Here is a 19,124-nt window from a genome sequence, read left to right as displayed (position 1 = left end):
TTCTGATGTGCAGTACGAGTAGATGTTTGTGCAAGCATTAGATGAGATATGGGTTAAATCAAAGCCACAACAGTCACCTATGTGATTGGCTTTGGCAAAAAGAGCAAACGAGCCCAAGCATGGAGAAATATAAGATGTGAAAGAGAAGGGGGTAAATATGTATCCGTGCTAATAAATGCAGAACAAATGCGTGCCAGTGTGTGAAATGTAACAAACCCTGTGAAAAAATGGGAGAGTGTGAGATACTAGATGGGAAACAAAGGTATGGCATTGTGCTCGGTCCAGCAGAAAGAGCAGAACATCTAATCCTGTACCTCTGACTCTCTCATTAACTCACTGACAGAGAGAACAGGTGAAATTTGAGAGGAAGAATGGAAAGTTATGGACACGACTGCGTGTGTCTGTGAGTACTGGTGTGCCCCAACTGCTAAATTAAGTTTCCTGTTGATTTGTCTTGCCCACATTTGAATGTGACAAAACCAATTAAAACTGTATAAAATTAGTTACAGTGCTATGCTCAATATGTAGATGGAACACAGATGCACTCTCCAGAGAAACATTTAAGCACTCGGACCATGCTGTTTCATAGGAGATTTAAATGAAAAGAAAGCTCATCCAAAAATAAAAATTCTGTCATTACTCAGTCCTGTGTCATCCTAAATTAGCTTGATTGGAACACAAAAAGTCATTTAAAAAAAAAAAAGGATCCTGGCCATTTTATTTCATAAGCTGTCAAAAAGCACTATAAAAGCACCAAAAAAAATGAAAGTGGTTCATGTGAAGTCTACTGAATTCTTAAATTTTTTTGGATCTTCCATTTGTTGTAATTTTCTACCTTGACAGCTTCACTACTCATTCACCTTTATTATACCGAAAGAGTGGCTGGATATTCTTTTTAAAAATTCACCTTTTGGATTCTGCATAAGAAAGTCATACAGGTTAGGGACAACATGAGGGTGAGTATATTTTTCTTTCTTTTTTTTTTCTTTTTTTTTTTTTTAACAGTTCCTTAATTTGCAAATGACATGCAAATGGAAACAAATTAAAATGCAGTAAAAGAATATAAAATATTTATGACCCCTGAAAATTCAGGTAGTTACAACTACTACTTTTCTTAAATCTCTAAAGAACTGGCTTCAGTACAAAACTAATTGTTAACAGTGTAATTAAAGAAACACCAGAAATATGTTTCACCTTTTTTCTCGCTCTCTTTTTTTTTTTACATGTGCTGCAAACAAGTCACACACCAAGAGTTTTCTAGTAACTGTCGTCAATAATAGCATTAAATGCTTAAAGGTACAGTTCACCTGAATATTCTCATCATTATTTACTTACCCTCAAGTTGTTCCAACCTGTATGACTTGCTTTCTTCTGTAGAATCTTTCACACTTTCAACTGTTTTTCACCATACAATAAAAGTCAGTGTATTCCAAAATAACTTTTTGACTCTTGACACTTTTTGTCAAGAGAAAAAAATCTGATAAGTACAAGCAAAAGTCTCCATTTGCTCTCCATTCATTCTCATTAATGTCTATAAGAGAAATATATATATATATATATTAGATCTCATTTGTGACTTTTCTTTCTTATAGAACCAGAATCTACAATGCTACAGTGTCTCACACGAACCCTTCTCTCCACCATCACCAACAGCTGTGAAATCTCCATTTTTCCCCAGCCGTAACTACACAGAGTCTCAGTTCACCTCACAAAAGAAACAGCCCTCTTCTGATCCAAACCTTAGAGAGATTGGTGAGAGATTGCTTCATTTTTTTAAAGGAGAGCTGTCATTTTTCATGAGGCAGGTTGTTTTCCCCTGACATCGCTGTCCGTGTTCACTGTACGGTGTAGAGGGAGACAGTAAGAGGAGCAAACACTTCTGCAGTAATTGGGTACAGACCAAGAACTTTGGCGTGGCCCAGCGTAAGCCAATGTGAGCCTAGTAGGAGTGGAGTAAACATAAAAAGAAGGGAGCAGGACTTTCGGGGTCCACAGGGACTCGCACAAGAACACAAAGTATTAACATAATGAGGCTATTGGGGGTTGTGTATACAGTCTACCTCATTGTTCTACAGGTGGCACAACATCTCCGACCGAATCCAGCGGCCGTTTCTGAGAGCCTGTATTCATTCTAAACAGGTCTGCACATGCTCTGACATGATGATCAATCGGAAAAAAAAAAACAATTTTCTGCAATTTAAAATGCAAGTCTTAGCTGGCTGCTCGCCTCACACACTATATGTTGATTTTGTTGAGTCATTGTAGATGTTTTCTAGAACTCTGCTTGAATTTTTTTCAGACAGCGCTCTTTCACAGCCAGCAGTGCTCTCTCGCTTAGAAGCGTGAAACAGAATTTGCTGATCTTCTGCAATGTGGCGCATTATGCTGTGGCATTATTAAAAGAGCCTATAATATGATATGACCTAGAGTCTAATCTACTCTCTAAGGATCCCCTACACACTGTAGCTCTGACCGATTCAGTACGTCCTGTTACAGTGAGTCCATCTCAGTGAACCCTTAGCAGTACAGAATCATTATGGATGTGCTATAGAAATTTAAAGATGATTATCTTCATCTGTATGCAGAAGATATAGGCTATGTGGATATGCCACATAGTACCACTCCAGACCTTTCTTGACATTATGATGTCTACCATGGTACTGAATGATAAAATATTTATATTTAAGTGGAATTGTACTTCAACAAAGTTCCAAAACAATATGGTAGTTATATAAATTGTCTTCAGTTAAATAGTTAAACTGCACTCACAACAAAGAGCTGCTTCATTGTTAACAAACAATAGAAATAATTTGCAAGTTTTTCTAAATAGATTGATCCACCTTATCCAGCACTCTTTTAGTTCGCTCTCTTAAAAAAAATATTGTTTTATTGAGGCAAAAGTCATAGTTAATGTTTTGTTAATAGTGAGAATTGAAACTAAAAGTGTGACAGAATTAGGCTGCGTTTACACTTGGTATTAACATGCGTCCTGTATCCGGATGTTGTCCCCATAAACATTGAACGCATATCTGCGTTTGTCGACCCCTAAGGGTTAAATAGTGGCAGAATACTGCAGAAAAATATCTGGTTACTATAGCATGTGAATGAACTGTCTGAATGAAGCAAACTATTTCAGACCAATCCATTTGACTTATTTGACCAAGAGAGTTGTTCACTAATCTGGCTACGCTATTTCTGATTCTAAACAGCTGTTAGAAAACACAAGAATTGATTGCTGGAATATTATCAGAGAAAGTTATTCTCAAGTTGGTATACATCGATCCCATTGACAAATAAGGATTGATGAATCTTTACCAGGACACAGCAGGTCTTGTGCCACAGTAAAAAGGGTCTAGCGACACCCTTGGACCAGGATATTGCATCCAAAAACCCAATGTTGTTTCATCTCAGTGCACATTCATTTCAGCAGTTCTAGATCAAGAAATTCTTTAAAATTGCTGTAAAATTTAATTGACAAAGGGAAAGAGAAAAAACACAAATGTTGCTGAATTTCTAAATTCCTCCTCTACTCTTGAAGCCAGATTACCAGCTAGCTTGCTGGTATAAATGAATATCCGATCAAGTCTGAAAGAGAGGCAGGATTTCTGTGGAGCACAGATGCTATGTATAATTCACCCTCAGCTGAAGCAAATGCATTATTGTTAGTTCTTTAATCAAGCAAAAACAACAAGCTTTCTGTTAAAGAGACTCCTCATTCTCTCTCCAGGCTTCAAGTAAAACAATATTCAGTAGACGCAAGCTAAATGACTGGCTGAGGTTTCCCCAGTAACAGACACACACACACACACACACACACACAAACAGGACGGCACACATATGGCATATCACCGAGAGGCAGACTTTGTTTCAGGCTAAAGATATTCTGTTCAGCTCATGTTGGCAACATCTACTCCCTCAGCCCATCGCTCCTTCACTCCTGTCCTCATTCTCCACATATAGCCCGCTGCCCCACTATCCTAAATTTCCAGCATCAGAAAAAAAGCGATTGGTACAGGTGACAGACTGTCAGGCTCAGAGAATGGGAAAATGAGGAGGGGGTGGGGTAATGTCAAGAAAGGGGATCCCACAAATCGTCTCACAAAAAAGTGGGTTACTGGGGCTGCTGGGATTGGTGAACAACAATGTGGTGGAGACAAGACTGGAGAGACAATGGTGAAAATGTTCTGAGCCAAAGAAAATGAGTGTGTGAGTGTTAATGTCTGGTGTTTCTCAACCATACTTGTCAATTCAGTGTCAAAGTACATACTAATAAGGCTTGCAGGTCAGTACTAAGTTTTTATGTGGTGGAAAAGGGCTCAGAATACCAAGATCTGACATACTTTACTGTAATCGTACAGAATTTTTTCACCAATGTGAATGTGCTTGATTACAGTATGTATATAAAATACATACAATATTTTTTCTCTGTAACTTGATTAACTTATGCCATAATGAATAGAAAATGTATATAAATATTTTTTTTAATATCATTATTAATGCCTGTTTTCCATGGGCAGTAAAAGCACATTATTTATTGTGCCAGAAAAACACCACAATGTGCCTCTTTTCTGTGAAAATTTAGTTAATTTGCACTAAAAAGAGTGATAATTCATTTAACAGTTCACTGAATGCAAAACTATTTCATTATATTAATCATCTAGTTTACTGGGTTGTGGATGTAAAATTTGCTGTAATCATTTAGTGAATTCGCCTGAATCTATAACATATATGATGAACTCAACTGACGTCTTTCCCAACCGTTAGAAACCTGTCCCACTTGTTTTTATTCACACAGTCGCCCAGCTTTCCATATTAACGGCTCAAACTGACACACCTGACACAACATGTTGTGCATAATGTAGACTCATGATTAACTGCCTGGCCTGGAATAATCACACAAAGAATGAGGAGTAAAGGGTGTATGTGAAATGAATATGCTGAACACACACACACAACAGGAACTAGTCTAGTCTAATCTAGTAAATATTCAACTAGATTATTAACAGGAAAGGCAGAAATTATCATCCATTCAATGTGTAAATCCATAAACGCATTTGTGCTTGACAAACTCATAACCTGCAGCACAAAAGGTAAACCTTCTAAAAATGGACTTCGGCCTTGCATTATACAAACTGATTTTCAGAATGACTTGTTAGTGTTGGCCAGCACAAGCTCTGTAAATGGTCCAGCCACACAGACCTGTGGCCCAATCAAGCCCCACTGAACATAAAGCATAAATGATCCCAGCTGCAGCCTACAGCCTCTAATAGGAAAACAAACAGACCATGACCATATTTACTGGTGCTAGAGAGCGTCTATGCGCACAGACACACACTTATACACAGCTATCCCATTATTTAATGCAAACCTTGCAGCCAAAACTGGAGACTGCAGTTAATTTGGATGTATGGCTTCTGGACCACAAGCGGAGCAGTCATAAACTTGATATGTATAATTAAAGTAACAGATGGAATATAGAATAAAAAGTGTCTCCTATGAGTCAAAGTTAGAAACACGCTGATGATGATCATCGTCCATAACAAGCCAGGAACAAAAGGACAGTGTCTCCATGCATCAACAGCTGCCCATAAGGCATACTAATGCAGCAATGATAACAAACTACTGCCCTGCTGGCGGGAAATAAATCCTTCAAAAATCAAATGAAGGAATAATCGATACTGTGAACACTACAGAAGGGTGATGTGTGAATTATAATGCTTCAGTTACGCACTCGCGTGAGGTTACCTCAGCCGGCACGTGCTCGCTTATTGCATTTGTACCCAGGCAAAAGAGTATAAAAAAAAAAGAGCTAGAGACCAACGCAATTTTCATAGGGTAATCTACGTTTATTTAAATAAAAACAGTTTTTTTAACGTACTAACTGAAATACAAAAATATGGACTCCAAAAACAGAAGAATGTTCGCTGCATTTGTTAATAACAGAATGAAAACAAAGGCTCGTGTGTTGTCGCCTGTAGGGGTTTAGAGGAACTAATGCAGCTGGACAGATGCGCCATAACGGAGCTCCACGTTTAATATTAAAGCTCTGGAGTTCAGTCAAATAGGAGACATGTGGCAAGCTGTTTTCCGTAATTCCTTTAACTTTACCAGTACTTATTTTACATAGAGTAGTCCAATAGCAACTAGTGTATTTATTGATTTCACTATACCCTAATTATTCATTCAACTGGCACAATTTTAATAATGACAAGCAAATATCCAACGGTACACATTTAGGATCTGTGGTTCAGATATAAACTATTCAACTCCAGCTTGACTAGTAACCATTCATTAGGTACCCTACTAGAAGCTAATGATATTGATCTCAACTGTTACAAGTAACATTCTTCATCTCACGAGTAACATTTGAATTTTCACTTATATGTAATGACTAGCCTAGTCAGAATGGCGTATAGTTCAAACTGAAGTCTTACTAGTGCGATTAAAATGTTACTTGTAACAACTGGCATACACATTAGTATCTATTCAAGCTAGAATAGATACTAGAAACGGTTTGAAAAGTTACCTGATGAATAAGGAGTATTAGAACCAAAAACAAATGCTTGTTAGTGTTAAGGAATAAATGTCAAAACGGCTTGCCACAGACATATGAACGCATCGTGGTCACCATCTGCCAGCAGTGCTCGGGTGCGATTTTGAGGGGGCTGTATCGGTTCATGGGCGATCTGTGATGAGGGCTCACCTTATGTTTTATCTTTTTCCTTTTTAAAGGTACAGGGTGACTTTAGTAGGGCCATCGGTTCTCACAGCACAACCAAAAGGGGCGTTTTCTTTGCCAAAACATGTTCACACAAATACGCACAACCCTCCCAAAGTCCTGAAATAAAGGTAAGCAGCCCTTGCTCAAGGCATGCAGAGAGTCCCAAGCGCTCATTCCTTGCCGGTCACCAGCGATAGCTCCTTGAGAATGCCGCTGGCATCCACGTGCCGTCTCTCGCGTATCATCTCCTCCAGGCTGCGGAACATGAGCGTGTGCACGGTGCTCTCGGACAGGTGCACCTTCAGAAAGTAGCGCTGCTCGACCGAGTGCGCCTCCCCGCCCGCTTTAAACTCCCGCTTTCCGAAACGGCACCAGGCTGCGAAACTTTCCGAGTTCGTCCAGCAAATCTCGCCGCTGCTGAGCCCCACGTGCCCGCTCGCGTTCTGCATCACCAAATCAGCTGGCAGCGGTCGGTAGCGGTACCGATTGTTCACTATCCTCCCCTGCCGACCGCAGCTGATCTCAAACAAGCTGTCCTTGCGGATCTCCCCCTTGTAGAGATGAATAACCTGGTCCTCCCCTTCAAAGATCGCCCAGTGCGGGGGTTGTGCGTTGGCCACTAGCTCCAGTAGATCCCCGGGTTTGCACATGGTCAATAAAGTTTTCACCGAATAAACATTCAGGTCCTCGTTCTCTCGCAGTTTGGAGTATATACATTCCTGGCAGCAGAACGCCGAGTACTCGATCTCGTTGAGCGCAACCGGACCGTCTTTGCTCGGGCTGTTGTTGTCTTTAAAGCTGTCCGACTGCGATCGATCGTCCAGCTCTTCCTCCTCATCGGAAAAGAAATACGCCACGCCAACACGTAACTCGTCCTTCTCGATGCCCGACGGATCCCCGGTGGGTAGCTCGCTGTAGTTCAGGTGGGTGATCCGGTCCAGTTGGTTTCCCATCAATAACAGGGCAGAGAAGAGACATGGAATACTGCTTCTGAAATACAAAAGGGTTATGTGAGTGTCATACTAGAGAGGCGGACTGGAATTATTCTGACGCGCCCAAAAATGCTGTCTAGGTACACAGCCGTAGTAGGTCACCTCACAACACAATAAACCACGCGCACCTGGGCCAGTCCAAGCCAGTCGCGCAGAGCGCGGCACAAAGACGCAAAGGGCGAGTCAGTGTTGAGCTGCTCACGAAGCTCTTGTTAATAAGTTCACAACACAACACCTCGAATGGACGCGTACCTGCGTATTTCCCCAGGACTATGGCTAATGGTCCTTTCTCTCCATCGGTGCTTGCGCTGTGTGTATCCCGCAAGGTCTCCAAAACAAAACGCGTTTGCCTCCCCCCCTACGTGTCCTCCAAGGTACTAAGGATTCTCTTAACACTTTGCACCGCCTGACTTTAAATAGTCTAGAAAACTCCGCCCCGACCAGCAGAACCTGCCCTCCTCATGGCGATTGGTTCAGAGCCCTCATGAAAAACTTAGACCTTTGCTCAAGGGCTTATAATATTACAGCTGTTTGTGTTGTTCGCAGCCTTCAAGACCCAAAGGGTTTGGCAGATTTGTCAAATATAACGATAGTAAATCTAGGCTTGAAATAGAGCCAGGAAAGGTTAGAGATTCATTATAAGGACATGTGGTTTCTGAATGCTTGATTAGCTCTGTCAAAACAAGTTAGAGCTTTTGTTTGCAGGGAGAACACTTTATTAAAGCAGTATTCAGATTCAGTACATAATGTGGGCATAATGTTGATGACCGACAACCACAAAAGGAATTTATCCTTGTCCCTCATTTTTTTTAAACAAAGAGCAAAATTGAGACACTTACAATGAAAGTAAACTATTTAAAAAAAAATGAAACTTTCAATTTAATAAACACACTCTTTCTTGAATTATTTAAGTCTGATGTTGTCGTGGCAATAAAGTTATGAAACCACAGTATAACTTAAACACAAAAGGGTTAGTAAGCATTTTTTATTCATCTACGACACTTTACAATAAGGTTTTATTAGATTAAGCAATAACATTAATAAGCAGTACATGGTTCTGTATTTATTCATCTTTGTTAATGTTGTTTAATAAAAAATACAATTAAAAATTAATTTAAATATGTAAAATTAAAAATTAATTAAAATGAAATAATATTAATAGATACAACTTTTTATTCTAATACTTTATTAGCAAATATTAATATTAGCATCGATTGATAAATTCTTTAGAAGTATTTTTCACTGTTAGTTCATGTTAACTAATGTTGTTAACTAATAGATGCAACCTTATTGGAAAGGATTACCTATTTACAAGTTGGCCCCATTCAGTTCTATTGTAAGTGCCTCACTGTAACCCATATTTTTGGCTCTTTTTAGATAAAAGGAGGGACAAAATCAAAATTATTTTTATGGTAATACGCATTATGTCATAAATGCTGTGGACTGAGCTTATCTTGCATTGAACCTGGAATATTCCATTAACATGACCTGAATCTATATGATAGGATAGAAGCTGTTTTTCTGTCAGGTCTGGTGTGGTCCTCAGAATCCTCCATTTATCTCCCTCACACACAGGGACATATATAACACACACACTAGCTGTCATGAGACTCGGACAGTCAAGTGACTGAGTAATTCCTTGCGGCATCGTCCAGCCATTCATAATCAAGAGTTTGCCGAAATTAAATTCATCAATAACGCATGCACACACACATACACGGTATCGACACTACCATAATATGCCACACACAGACACATATTCCCACACAAACAAGGCACTCAAATGGCAGGCTTGAAGTTGGAATGATTTAGATTATAATTATTCTGCAAAGACAGATCCAATTATCCACCTATGAAATGGATTGCCCTTGTGTCTCAGTAATACACCCTTCTGTGGTTATGTAGTCTGCATGCATGTTTAATATGTATAGATGCTCTACCTATGTGTGACGGCGAGAGAGAGAGAGAGATAATCTATTTGAAAGGCAGATGTAGAGGACCCTGAAAGAATCCTGATGCTTTGGCACACATATACATACATATACACACACACTCACGGCGTACATCAGGAGACCTACCTAGGTGTCAAGTGTGGGAATACTTGCAGTGCGTGTGCAGGAGAGTGACAGAAAAGAAATGGAAGAGAAGGATGTGAGGGAAATAAAGGGACAACACACAATATCCACAGGACTTCTGCACTTTTCTTCGAAATGGAGAGATGGGCCGTATATTCGCAGTAAACAAGCACGCTGTAATCATATAAGAACACCAGGGAAAACAAGTCAAGCACAAACAAAGAAGAGCAGGAAAGAGGGATGAGAGCAGCGGAGGAATAGAAACCAGGAGAAAAATGGCTTTTGGTAACAATGACCATGTGGCAGTCTTGCATTCAATATATCCAGCTGAAGGGCTTAGGCTTTGAGAAAGCAGTATTTTATGGGCTTCATATAAAATGCTGCCAAGATAACTAATCATTCCCTCTATATGAGTTTAGCAGTTGGTGTATGTGAACCCCTTTTGCAAGCATACAGATAAACACACTTGAATCTATCTTCTGCTGTAGCAGGTATAGAGTTTTTACCTAAAAGAGCTCCTTTTGTTGTTATTATTCCATAGAAAAGTGTGAGCATTGTAATATATACTGTGGGGTCCAAATGCTTTAGACTGTATTGAAAATCTGGGAATTTGTTTTTCATTTAAACTTTGAAAATAATTATAATAATAATAATAATAATAACAACAATAATAATAATAATAATAAAACAAAAGTTATTCAAAACCTAAAGTTATACAAAACCTACTGGATTCTGTTTTATTTCTAGGGTGCTCATTAAATAAGCAAAATTGTTACAATGATCACATGATTGTCGGTTTTTACTTAAACTTGTGGAATTTGAGCGCTGTCTACAAAAAAAAAAAAAATTCACTTAGCTTACCGTTGATTCGTGCACCGCATTCATCATCAAGGCCCAAAGAAAGTCAGCTGGGTTGGGGGTAGTCTGGGTAGTCTTTTCCGTGAACAATGTGAAACATTGTCAAGACATGATGTCTCTTGCTGAGTTTTTAAGTGCAGACGTTATACACAGTTTTTTTTATTATTATTATTGTTCTAATTTGTAAATATACGCTAGATGAATGTTTTTGGTCACGTCTCACGCCTCCTTACAGCATCTCATGTTCTTGGCGCTTTAAATGTGCCTGTAGACCTTGAGTTTTTTATTTTATTTAATTATTATTATTATTATTATTATTATTATTACAATTTAAATGCAAAAACAAATACATTCTGTGTAAATGGCTCGAAACACTAAAAGTTCCAGGAAGTAAATTTAAACGTTAGGAGTACTATCCAAATCCGTAGCCTGTTCTTTTCCCACTTGCTCGTAAGCCACAAACATTCGTCCATTCAGTTGTAGGCTATATGTTCTCTAATGCTGCTCAAATGTTAATGAAAAAAAATCCACCCTTTTTTGAATTGTAATTTTTTTGAAAAAAAAATTGAATACATCATCTGAAAGCTGAATAAATAAGCTTTCCTTTGATGTATGGTTTGGATAGGACAATATTTGGCCGAGATACAACTAATTGTCTTGGAATCTGAGGGTGCAAAAAAAAAAAATCGAAATATTGAGAAAATCTCCTTTAAAGTTGTCCAAATGAAGTCCTTAGCAATGTATATTACTAATCAGAAATTAAGTTTTGATGTATTTATAGTAGGAAGTTAACAAAATATCTTCATGGAACATGATCTTTACCTAATATGCCTTTACTTGATATGCCTCTTTCTCAAGTATTATGTAAATACATATGCATATCTCTTTATTCATACAGTTCTATATAGAGTAAAAATGTACATAAACATAAAACACAAATCTGTACATAAATCTAATGTTCCAGATTCATACACATAATTTATTGTTAAGTCTTACTATTTAAATGTTTTTCTTTCTTTTTTTCTGTTCTCGTGTCAGATGAGTATGTATGTACCAGGAGCACCTTTAAAAAAACACACAACAAATTCCTTGTGTGTTGGCACACCTAAAGCGAATTTTGATTCTGATTCTGAATATCCAAATTATTCTTGGCATTTTGGCAAAAAATTATTATTTTGACCCATACAATGTATTGTTGGCTATTGCTACAAATATACCTGCACTACTTAAGACTAGTTTTGTGGTCCAGGGTTATGTTATGTTTCCAATAGTTATGTTTTTGCAAGTGATCTCAGGTTTTTAGATCCCACTGATGCAATTCAAATAGAGAAAAAAGTAGCTTCAGTATGACTGCAGATGACCTCAGCTCAGTGACTATCACAGATTTCTTTCATACTTCAAGTGGTTTCTGAGAAGCTCTCAAGAGGGAATATTAATTATAATTACACTAGAAATGGTGTTACTATCTGTTAATTCCAAGAAAATAACGACTTTGGGCATCCAGGATGAAATGTATACGATTTATCTGGCTTGACCTAAAAATATTCTCTGCTCTTAAATTCTCTGTCACAGTCACACAACAATAACACTGCCAGTCAGTCTCTTTCAGTCAGTGTGAGTCACAGGTTCTGAATGCAGCAGGGTAGCATTGCAAACTGTGCCTGTGCTTTAAGGGCCCTGACCCTGCTTTAGACCGTACAGTGAGTTCAGCTTCCATGCCAAAATGACAATTTAATCCTCACTCTCGCAGGACACCACAGATCCTTTTTTTAAACCTGCAAGAAAGAGTTGTGTTTTTGAGATGGCGTTATAGATTGTGTTCCCACATCAGGTGGAGAGAGGGTATTGACAGTTCTTTCACACATTTCCCTTATGGCCCCTTTGTAGAACTCCCACAACACTGTGCTATTGATGGAGCAGCTCACTGACAGTTCATTCTCCTCTTCTCTGCTTTCAGCACTGCCATCTTTACTCACCCCCTCTTTTTTCCACATTTCGATACTATTAGTAGGCCGTGCTCCCTGAGCCTTTATCTGAGAGGAGTGTGCTCTCAGCCCTACACCCTATCACTGCACAAATAACTATTATCAGGACTGGTTTCCTGTTATGGGCCAGCTGGCTTCCATGGCATTTCATATGAGATTTTTCTTACCATCACTGAAACTTCAGCCCGCACTGTCATATCCTGTCCTGCTGTGCTTCTAACCCAGAGTTGTGTGCTTATCTGCCACCAGACCCATTAGAAAGCCTGGTGAGGAGCTAATGAAAAACGAGAGTTCAAAATGACTGGTCAATCGGAGAGAATGAGCTAATAACTAGCTGTCAGACAGAAGGGTTAATGCAGAGGCTGAGGTGGTGCAAGGAGGTTTAGCAGATAGACGTTTTATTCTGAGAAAGTATGTCAGACTAACAGAGGCTGTTAAATTATAAGCTTTGGGTTGAGGCCGGTCCAATGATTAAATACATTTTCATATCATCTGCCAAATGGAAAGTGTCTGAGGAAAAAAACATCAAGATGGCATTTTAGGCGATCCAGCTGAGCTGTAGCTTTTTGGATGTTGAAGAGTGAACAACTTGACTAAGCACTGACAGGAACTGGTAATTGGTCTTTTCTGTTTGGCTTTTCAGCAATAATTATATTGCCAGTTGTTGGTCAATGCACTTGTTAACCTTCAATCACTGTACTGAGTTTTTCTCTGACACCTGTCTTGACTTTTTAACGTGCTGACATGCAAGCTCTGGTCGAGGTGGATTGTGAAGCAGCATCTTCCTCAGTAAATCTTGCAGGACTGTGCACCACTCCGAGCCTTTTGAATTTCAACAATTCCTTAATTTTAATACAATTTAATATAGAAAACATGATGCAGAATTGCTATTTGTTTATACAATATAAATATCAAATTAATATGGAATTCATTTAAATGTAATTTAGCTTGAAAGCTGGCTTGTCTGAAGCTTTTAAGAACATCATTGTCTTAAAAAATTTAAAAAAAACTACAAAAAAAAAACAAATAATAACAACATCTTCACCAACAAGAAAAACATATTCATTTCCCAGAATACATTATCAATGTTGATTTTTCCTCATTCAAATTCTAGTTAAGCTCTGCAGAGAGTGGCCAATTCCAGTTCTACCTCACAAATTAAAAGAGAGTCGATTCTTCAATTCTGAAATTCGCACAACCTGATATCTCGATCTTAATTAGCATTTAACAGTTCCTAGCCTCATAAAAGGCAAAAGGGGCCATGTTCACCCTAACGGTTATGCCCATCTGTATGTTTAAAATGAACACCATGGTTTTTCCCAGTCTAAGGTTCTATTTTGTTGTCAGCAGAACAAGCAGGAGGAAATGCAGGCAGATCGGCACATTCCATTTACCCTGACAACATAACAGCCTTTGCCCCCTTCATCATTCAAAACCAGTTTGCTCCTGTTGTTTATTCTTCCACAGCTCCTGACAGACGCGCTGATCCCCTGTTCTCAGATCAGAGAGCGTCTGTCTTTGTCTCTCTGGAGGGGAAGCAGTTAGTGTGTGTTAAAGTGTCAGCTTCGTGACATGCTCAGAGACAAGCAAAGTTAACAATTAAATGCTGTTGAGCGTGGTTTTTTGTTATTCTGGGTTTGTTTGCAACACGTTCTCATGTTCCACAAAGTTAATGCTTAACTTGTGGATCGTTAAACAAAAAGCTGCCTGAGTTTTTTCACTCAGTCTAACATCAGCGTTGTTTATGGCTTTGCTGCTTTGCAGCAAAAAAATGTGCCCTGAGAATTTAGATCATATATACCTACCCACAGCAAGACATGTTTTATTGTTGTAGATTCTGGTGCTTCCAACACCCTCTAGACCCTTTTAAATGTGTATGCGGTACCTAAGGGAAGTCATTATGTGTAGGCCATTTCTTTGATGAGGGCTTAAGAGATCTCTTAACAACTTGTATAATACACCAGGACATTGAAAATGTCATTCAGATTGAAAATATTTTGACTATTCTGATAAATTTGATCCTTGAGATGTGAATCATCCTTCTCCACATAAAGTTGCTGTTGTTAATGCTCTATTTACAGTATGTCCCTGAGTATCTCTCAAGGTCTGTTGCATCAGTAGCGTTGCTTTTTCCCGTGCTCCTATACACCTCATTGATTACTCTGTTTACCAGAATGTTGTATGAAAAGCATTATCTGTATGTCTGTCTGTCTGGCCATCAATCCCAATCTGGTTAACTAAAAAATGGGAGAAAAGATGCATAGAAAGGAACTAGGGTCATGTGGAGGTCAGTCGTGCAGGCAGAAGACTAAGCTCTAGGAACATTGGCTCATACCTCAAACAAGAAAATAGGTATCACGCTGTGACTCTGAATTCATTGCAGCCAGCATTTGCTGTAGCCATAAAACCACAGAAAAAAGCTATGGCTCATCCATGGTTTCTTGCAGTATATGCTTGAGACAGACTAGGCTGAACAGCATAAAAAAATGGATTTGTACATGGTAAAAACCTCCAGCCATTAAATATGATTAAAACTAAACTTCCATAAGATAAGCATTTTGTAGCTTTAGATCTTTGTAATTCCATTTGTAAAGATAGTAAATCCTTCTCCTCAGTTATTTGTGGTGATATAAAGTACTGTTAGCTTCATGACGCTCAAAATATGTGCTTGTTCCATCTGTGATGGGAGTGATGCCTAATGAAAAATAATCTGCACCATAATTACAATGGAATGCAATGAAAGGTGCCATATGTTTTACGCTGATGATTAATAACTCTGCAAGATAAGTAAGAGTTCTTTATGATGTTTTTTTTTTTTTGTGAATATCCTGCACAGGTGGTTAATTAAACCTGCTTTGGAAAATACTTGTGGCACATTTGTCATAAATGCAGATGTATTGCGCTGAGACTGTGAAGCCTACAACAGTATCTGTGCTGATATTTCAAACTTAGAGGGTATTGTGATTTTATCTTAGTAGGTTGTCTGTGTTGTTGTGATTGCTAAAGTCTTATAGTGTGGAAAAAAACAGTGTGCTCCCCAGATTTTTACCCTCCGAAAAATCTCCCAGTGCTTTCTTTGCCCCAGGCTTGCTCTTAGAAGCTCCACACTTGAAGTGCTCTTGGGAAGCACATGACAAAAATAATCTACAAGTAAACCGAATCTGCTTATTCAGATTTACAGTAAAGACGTGTATTGGGTTGGAGACTAAAAATGCTGATATTCAAAATGGCTAACCATGAATTAAAGCCTACTAGCTGTATGTATAAATGAGTATAGAATCCCTCAGATATGTCTTGTCTGCTAAATAAAAGTCTAGATGCGACAATAAATGTGTTTCGAGGAACCATTTCTTAGTAGATTTATTCTTAATGTGGTCGCATTTCTGTGGCAAAAAACTTGTAATCTGCAATAGTGTCTGCATTTTATGTAAACAGGCCTATGTCTCTGCGACGAAGATAAATTAGAATATAAAGCAATCATGTCTAGTTCATTTTGCAGCTGGCACAGTGCTACTGAAAACATTATATAAAAAAAATAAATCCTTATTACAGTTTTGCCAGTATCTACCATCTACTTGAAGGCAGGATTTTATGAAACCGAGAGCAAATACAACCACAAAATAAAATAAAACAGCTATTTTTACTTATTTATAAATATTCTTCCATTTATACACTTGTAAATGCTAAAATACACTAAGCAAATTATGCATGAATTTTCGAATACATTTGCAAAGACATGGGTCAGTAACTTGTACAAATATAAAGTGAGTAAGAATTATGTCGTTTAAGGCACAAATAATGCTATTACTGAAATAGAGAAAAGTCATCCTGTTTTGCTTTTTCTTGATACAGCTCATTTGTTGGCAGATTTAAATTAAGCTGACATTTCTGCTCCAACAAATGTTGTTTTGTGCAGTGTTCAGATATTAATACTCCAAACTTTTAATAGCTGTTGTCAACTAAATGTGTTTCTTACAAAACTGTCACAAGTTAAATCATAATGCTTATAACGATCACTTGAATTCAGTTCTTTACAGATAAATACTTGATCCTGATTGGTCAATTGCATTATCCCACAGTCAGATATTTTTTTAGCTATACTTTATATCACACCAGACATGCATTCATAAACTTGCCGCTACGTTTAATGTCTTAATATCACACCTCAGACTCACACTCTCACATTTCATACAAACCAGGTGCTTCCATTCTGTGTTGGATGAAATGACCTCAAATGACTTTAGAAATATTGTTGCTGTGTTTGTCATGTTTCGAGACCTAAGTTGTAATGGACTATTTTTTCACAGTGAAAGATGTAGGTTGATATACAAAATAATATTTTATTGTCAACTTATATATAGTGAGTGTAAGTTCAGAGTCAAGGACCTGATCATCTTGTCTGGTTGGATATTGTAAATAATAATTACTTATTTAGCTTTCTGTTTAAGTAATGTATTCTTTGTTACATTCTTTTGGAATAAACCATAGCCATTGTCTTTGAAACTACGGTTTTAAGGTTAATTCACCTTTAGCATTACCTCCCCTCAGTTCATTTGGAAAGGTCTTGGAAAAACCTTTCTGTTCAGTCTTCCTCAAGCTGTTTTCGCATAAAGCCTGCAGGACTCAATTCTCCCTCATTAGAGAGTGATGCCAAGGGCCTCCATACTGTTGCTTATCTCATTTAAGCAATTCCCCTTCTCTATTTGTGGGAAGCCCCCTGCCTCCACCCATCTGCTGAACAGGGCTCTTGATTAGGGGCAGTGGAGAGTGAAAGGCATGTGACGTGTTGGCATTCTTGCCATGTGGTCTGAATGACTCATTCTGGCGTGAGTAACTCTAAGATCTAATCAGCAACTTCTCCAGTTTCTGCCACAGTGGGCTGAGAGGTGGCCATGCATTTCCGAGTCAGAGTACCTGGGGGGCTTTTTTGAGATAATGTCTGTAATTATTCTTTAAAGGAATAATTCAGCCAAAAATGAATCCATATTATTGCTTTCTTAAGAGAAAATGTAGTTTTGTGTGAATCAGGAGAGAAATATGCACAGATCAAACATTATTATGGAGTGGTAATTTGGTCAGAATCTGAAGTAAACATTAAAATGACTTAATGATAGATTATTTTTTTATAAACACACAGCTTTTCACTTCACAAGATACTAGCTGATGGACTGGAGGTGTGACTTGTAGATACTTGTGATGCTTTTATCAGCTGTTTGGACTCTCACTCTAACAGCACCCATTCACTGCAGAGGATCCACTGGTTGCTGATGTTGTTCCAAACCTCTATGATATGTAGGACACAAAAGCGCCATAAAATTATCACTAAAATGCAATGTACATTGTAGTCTTCTGAATTTGTGTGGTAGTTTTGTGTGATAGTTTTGAAGGATAATTAGTCATACAACAACTTAAACTATCAGTTTTACAAATGTGTTAGCAATCTCTAATTCTCCATCTCCTGTCTAGTGTACTGTAGTTGTGTAGGGTAGTGTATAGTTGTGTATCAAAGTCTATGAATTATTTCATTCCTTCTTCCTGCCCCCAATGCTTTCTAAAAGGGTGTCAGGGCCTTGAGGTGATGTAGAGGGGTCATGGATAGGGCAGAGCACCACTGTGGAGTTTTATGCTGTCAGCGGGGTGCTAGAGTCATAGAGAAACCACCCTGTTATTTAAAGAAATCATCTGAGAACAGCAAGATTGAAAAGTAAGCTGTTTATTTACTACAATGAGACTCCCTAGCTATGTTGATGTACTAGGGTGGATATTACATTATGATGGTGATGATCTTTGGCTCTACAAACCCACTTTGAAAGCCTGACCCCAGAGAATGAGGCTTCCTGTGCTGCTTACTAATAGATGATAGGAATTTTCTTAACTTTCCAGTGTTTAAAAGTTTAAGATGCACCAGCAAAGAAATGGCCTTTGGTTTCCTGTTGATGTTTTCAGACCCTTACCAACTGCAAGTTGTAGGGTAGCAAGGGTAACACTGCTGCTTGTTGGCATTTGGTTCTCTGGGAGTTTGGTTCAGTGCACTGAATTCAAGGTTAACTGTTTTGATTTAACTTTATTTTAAGAAATCTTCTTATCCAAATAGCGTGCCATAAGTATTCAGCCCCAGTGTTTAGACAGATTACTAAAAAGCAGAAAAACTAAATTTTCAATTCTATCAATCTGTCAACAATTATTTAATCAACAATCACATTTTCCAAATAAAAACAAAATCACTTACTTTCTTGAGGCAGTTTTGTTACTCTCTGTGCAGAGCCTCAACCCCTGGTTAATTTCTGGCCATTTTCAGTATGCATTGACAACACTGATGCAATGTCTGTGTAATTTTAACATACATTTGGCATATTATTAAACCAGGGCATGAGACATGTAAAACAAATGATTTAACCATTACAAAATGGGTTGGATGAACCATTTATGGACTCCGGGTCAAGTATTCATATGCTGAATCATAATGCAAAATCATGTTCAAAAGGGAATTTGG

General features: G+C 38.2%; 1 protein-coding gene across 1 annotated transcript; it reads right to left on the bottom strand.

Annotated features, from left to right (window-relative positions):
- Positions 1-5,825: 5,825 nt before the first annotated feature.
- On the bottom strand, positions 5,826-8,122 carry LOC109113264 (protein LRATD1-like). Its single transcript, XM_019126056.2, has 2 exons — positions 7,966-8,122; positions 5,826-7,711 (listed from the first exon to the last, which is right to left on the bottom strand). Exon 2 carries the CDS (start codon positions 7,672-7,674, stop codon positions 6,892-6,894), a length of 783 nt encoding a protein of 260 aa, XP_018981601.1. The 5' UTR covers positions 7,675-7,711; positions 7,966-8,122; the 3' UTR covers positions 5,826-6,891.
- Between the last annotated feature and the right edge of the window lie 11,002 nt (positions 8,123-19,124).

Source organism: Cyprinus carpio, chromosome B20 (genome assembly GCF_018340385.1).
Source record: "Cyprinus carpio isolate SPL01 chromosome B20, ASM1834038v1, whole genome shotgun sequence".
In the NCBI taxonomy this organism is placed as follows: Eukaryota; Metazoa; Chordata; class Actinopteri; order Cypriniformes; family Cyprinidae; genus Cyprinus; species Cyprinus carpio.
The sequence above is the reverse complement of the archived record's forward strand: the minus strand, read 5'-3'. Positions and strand labels throughout refer to the sequence as shown.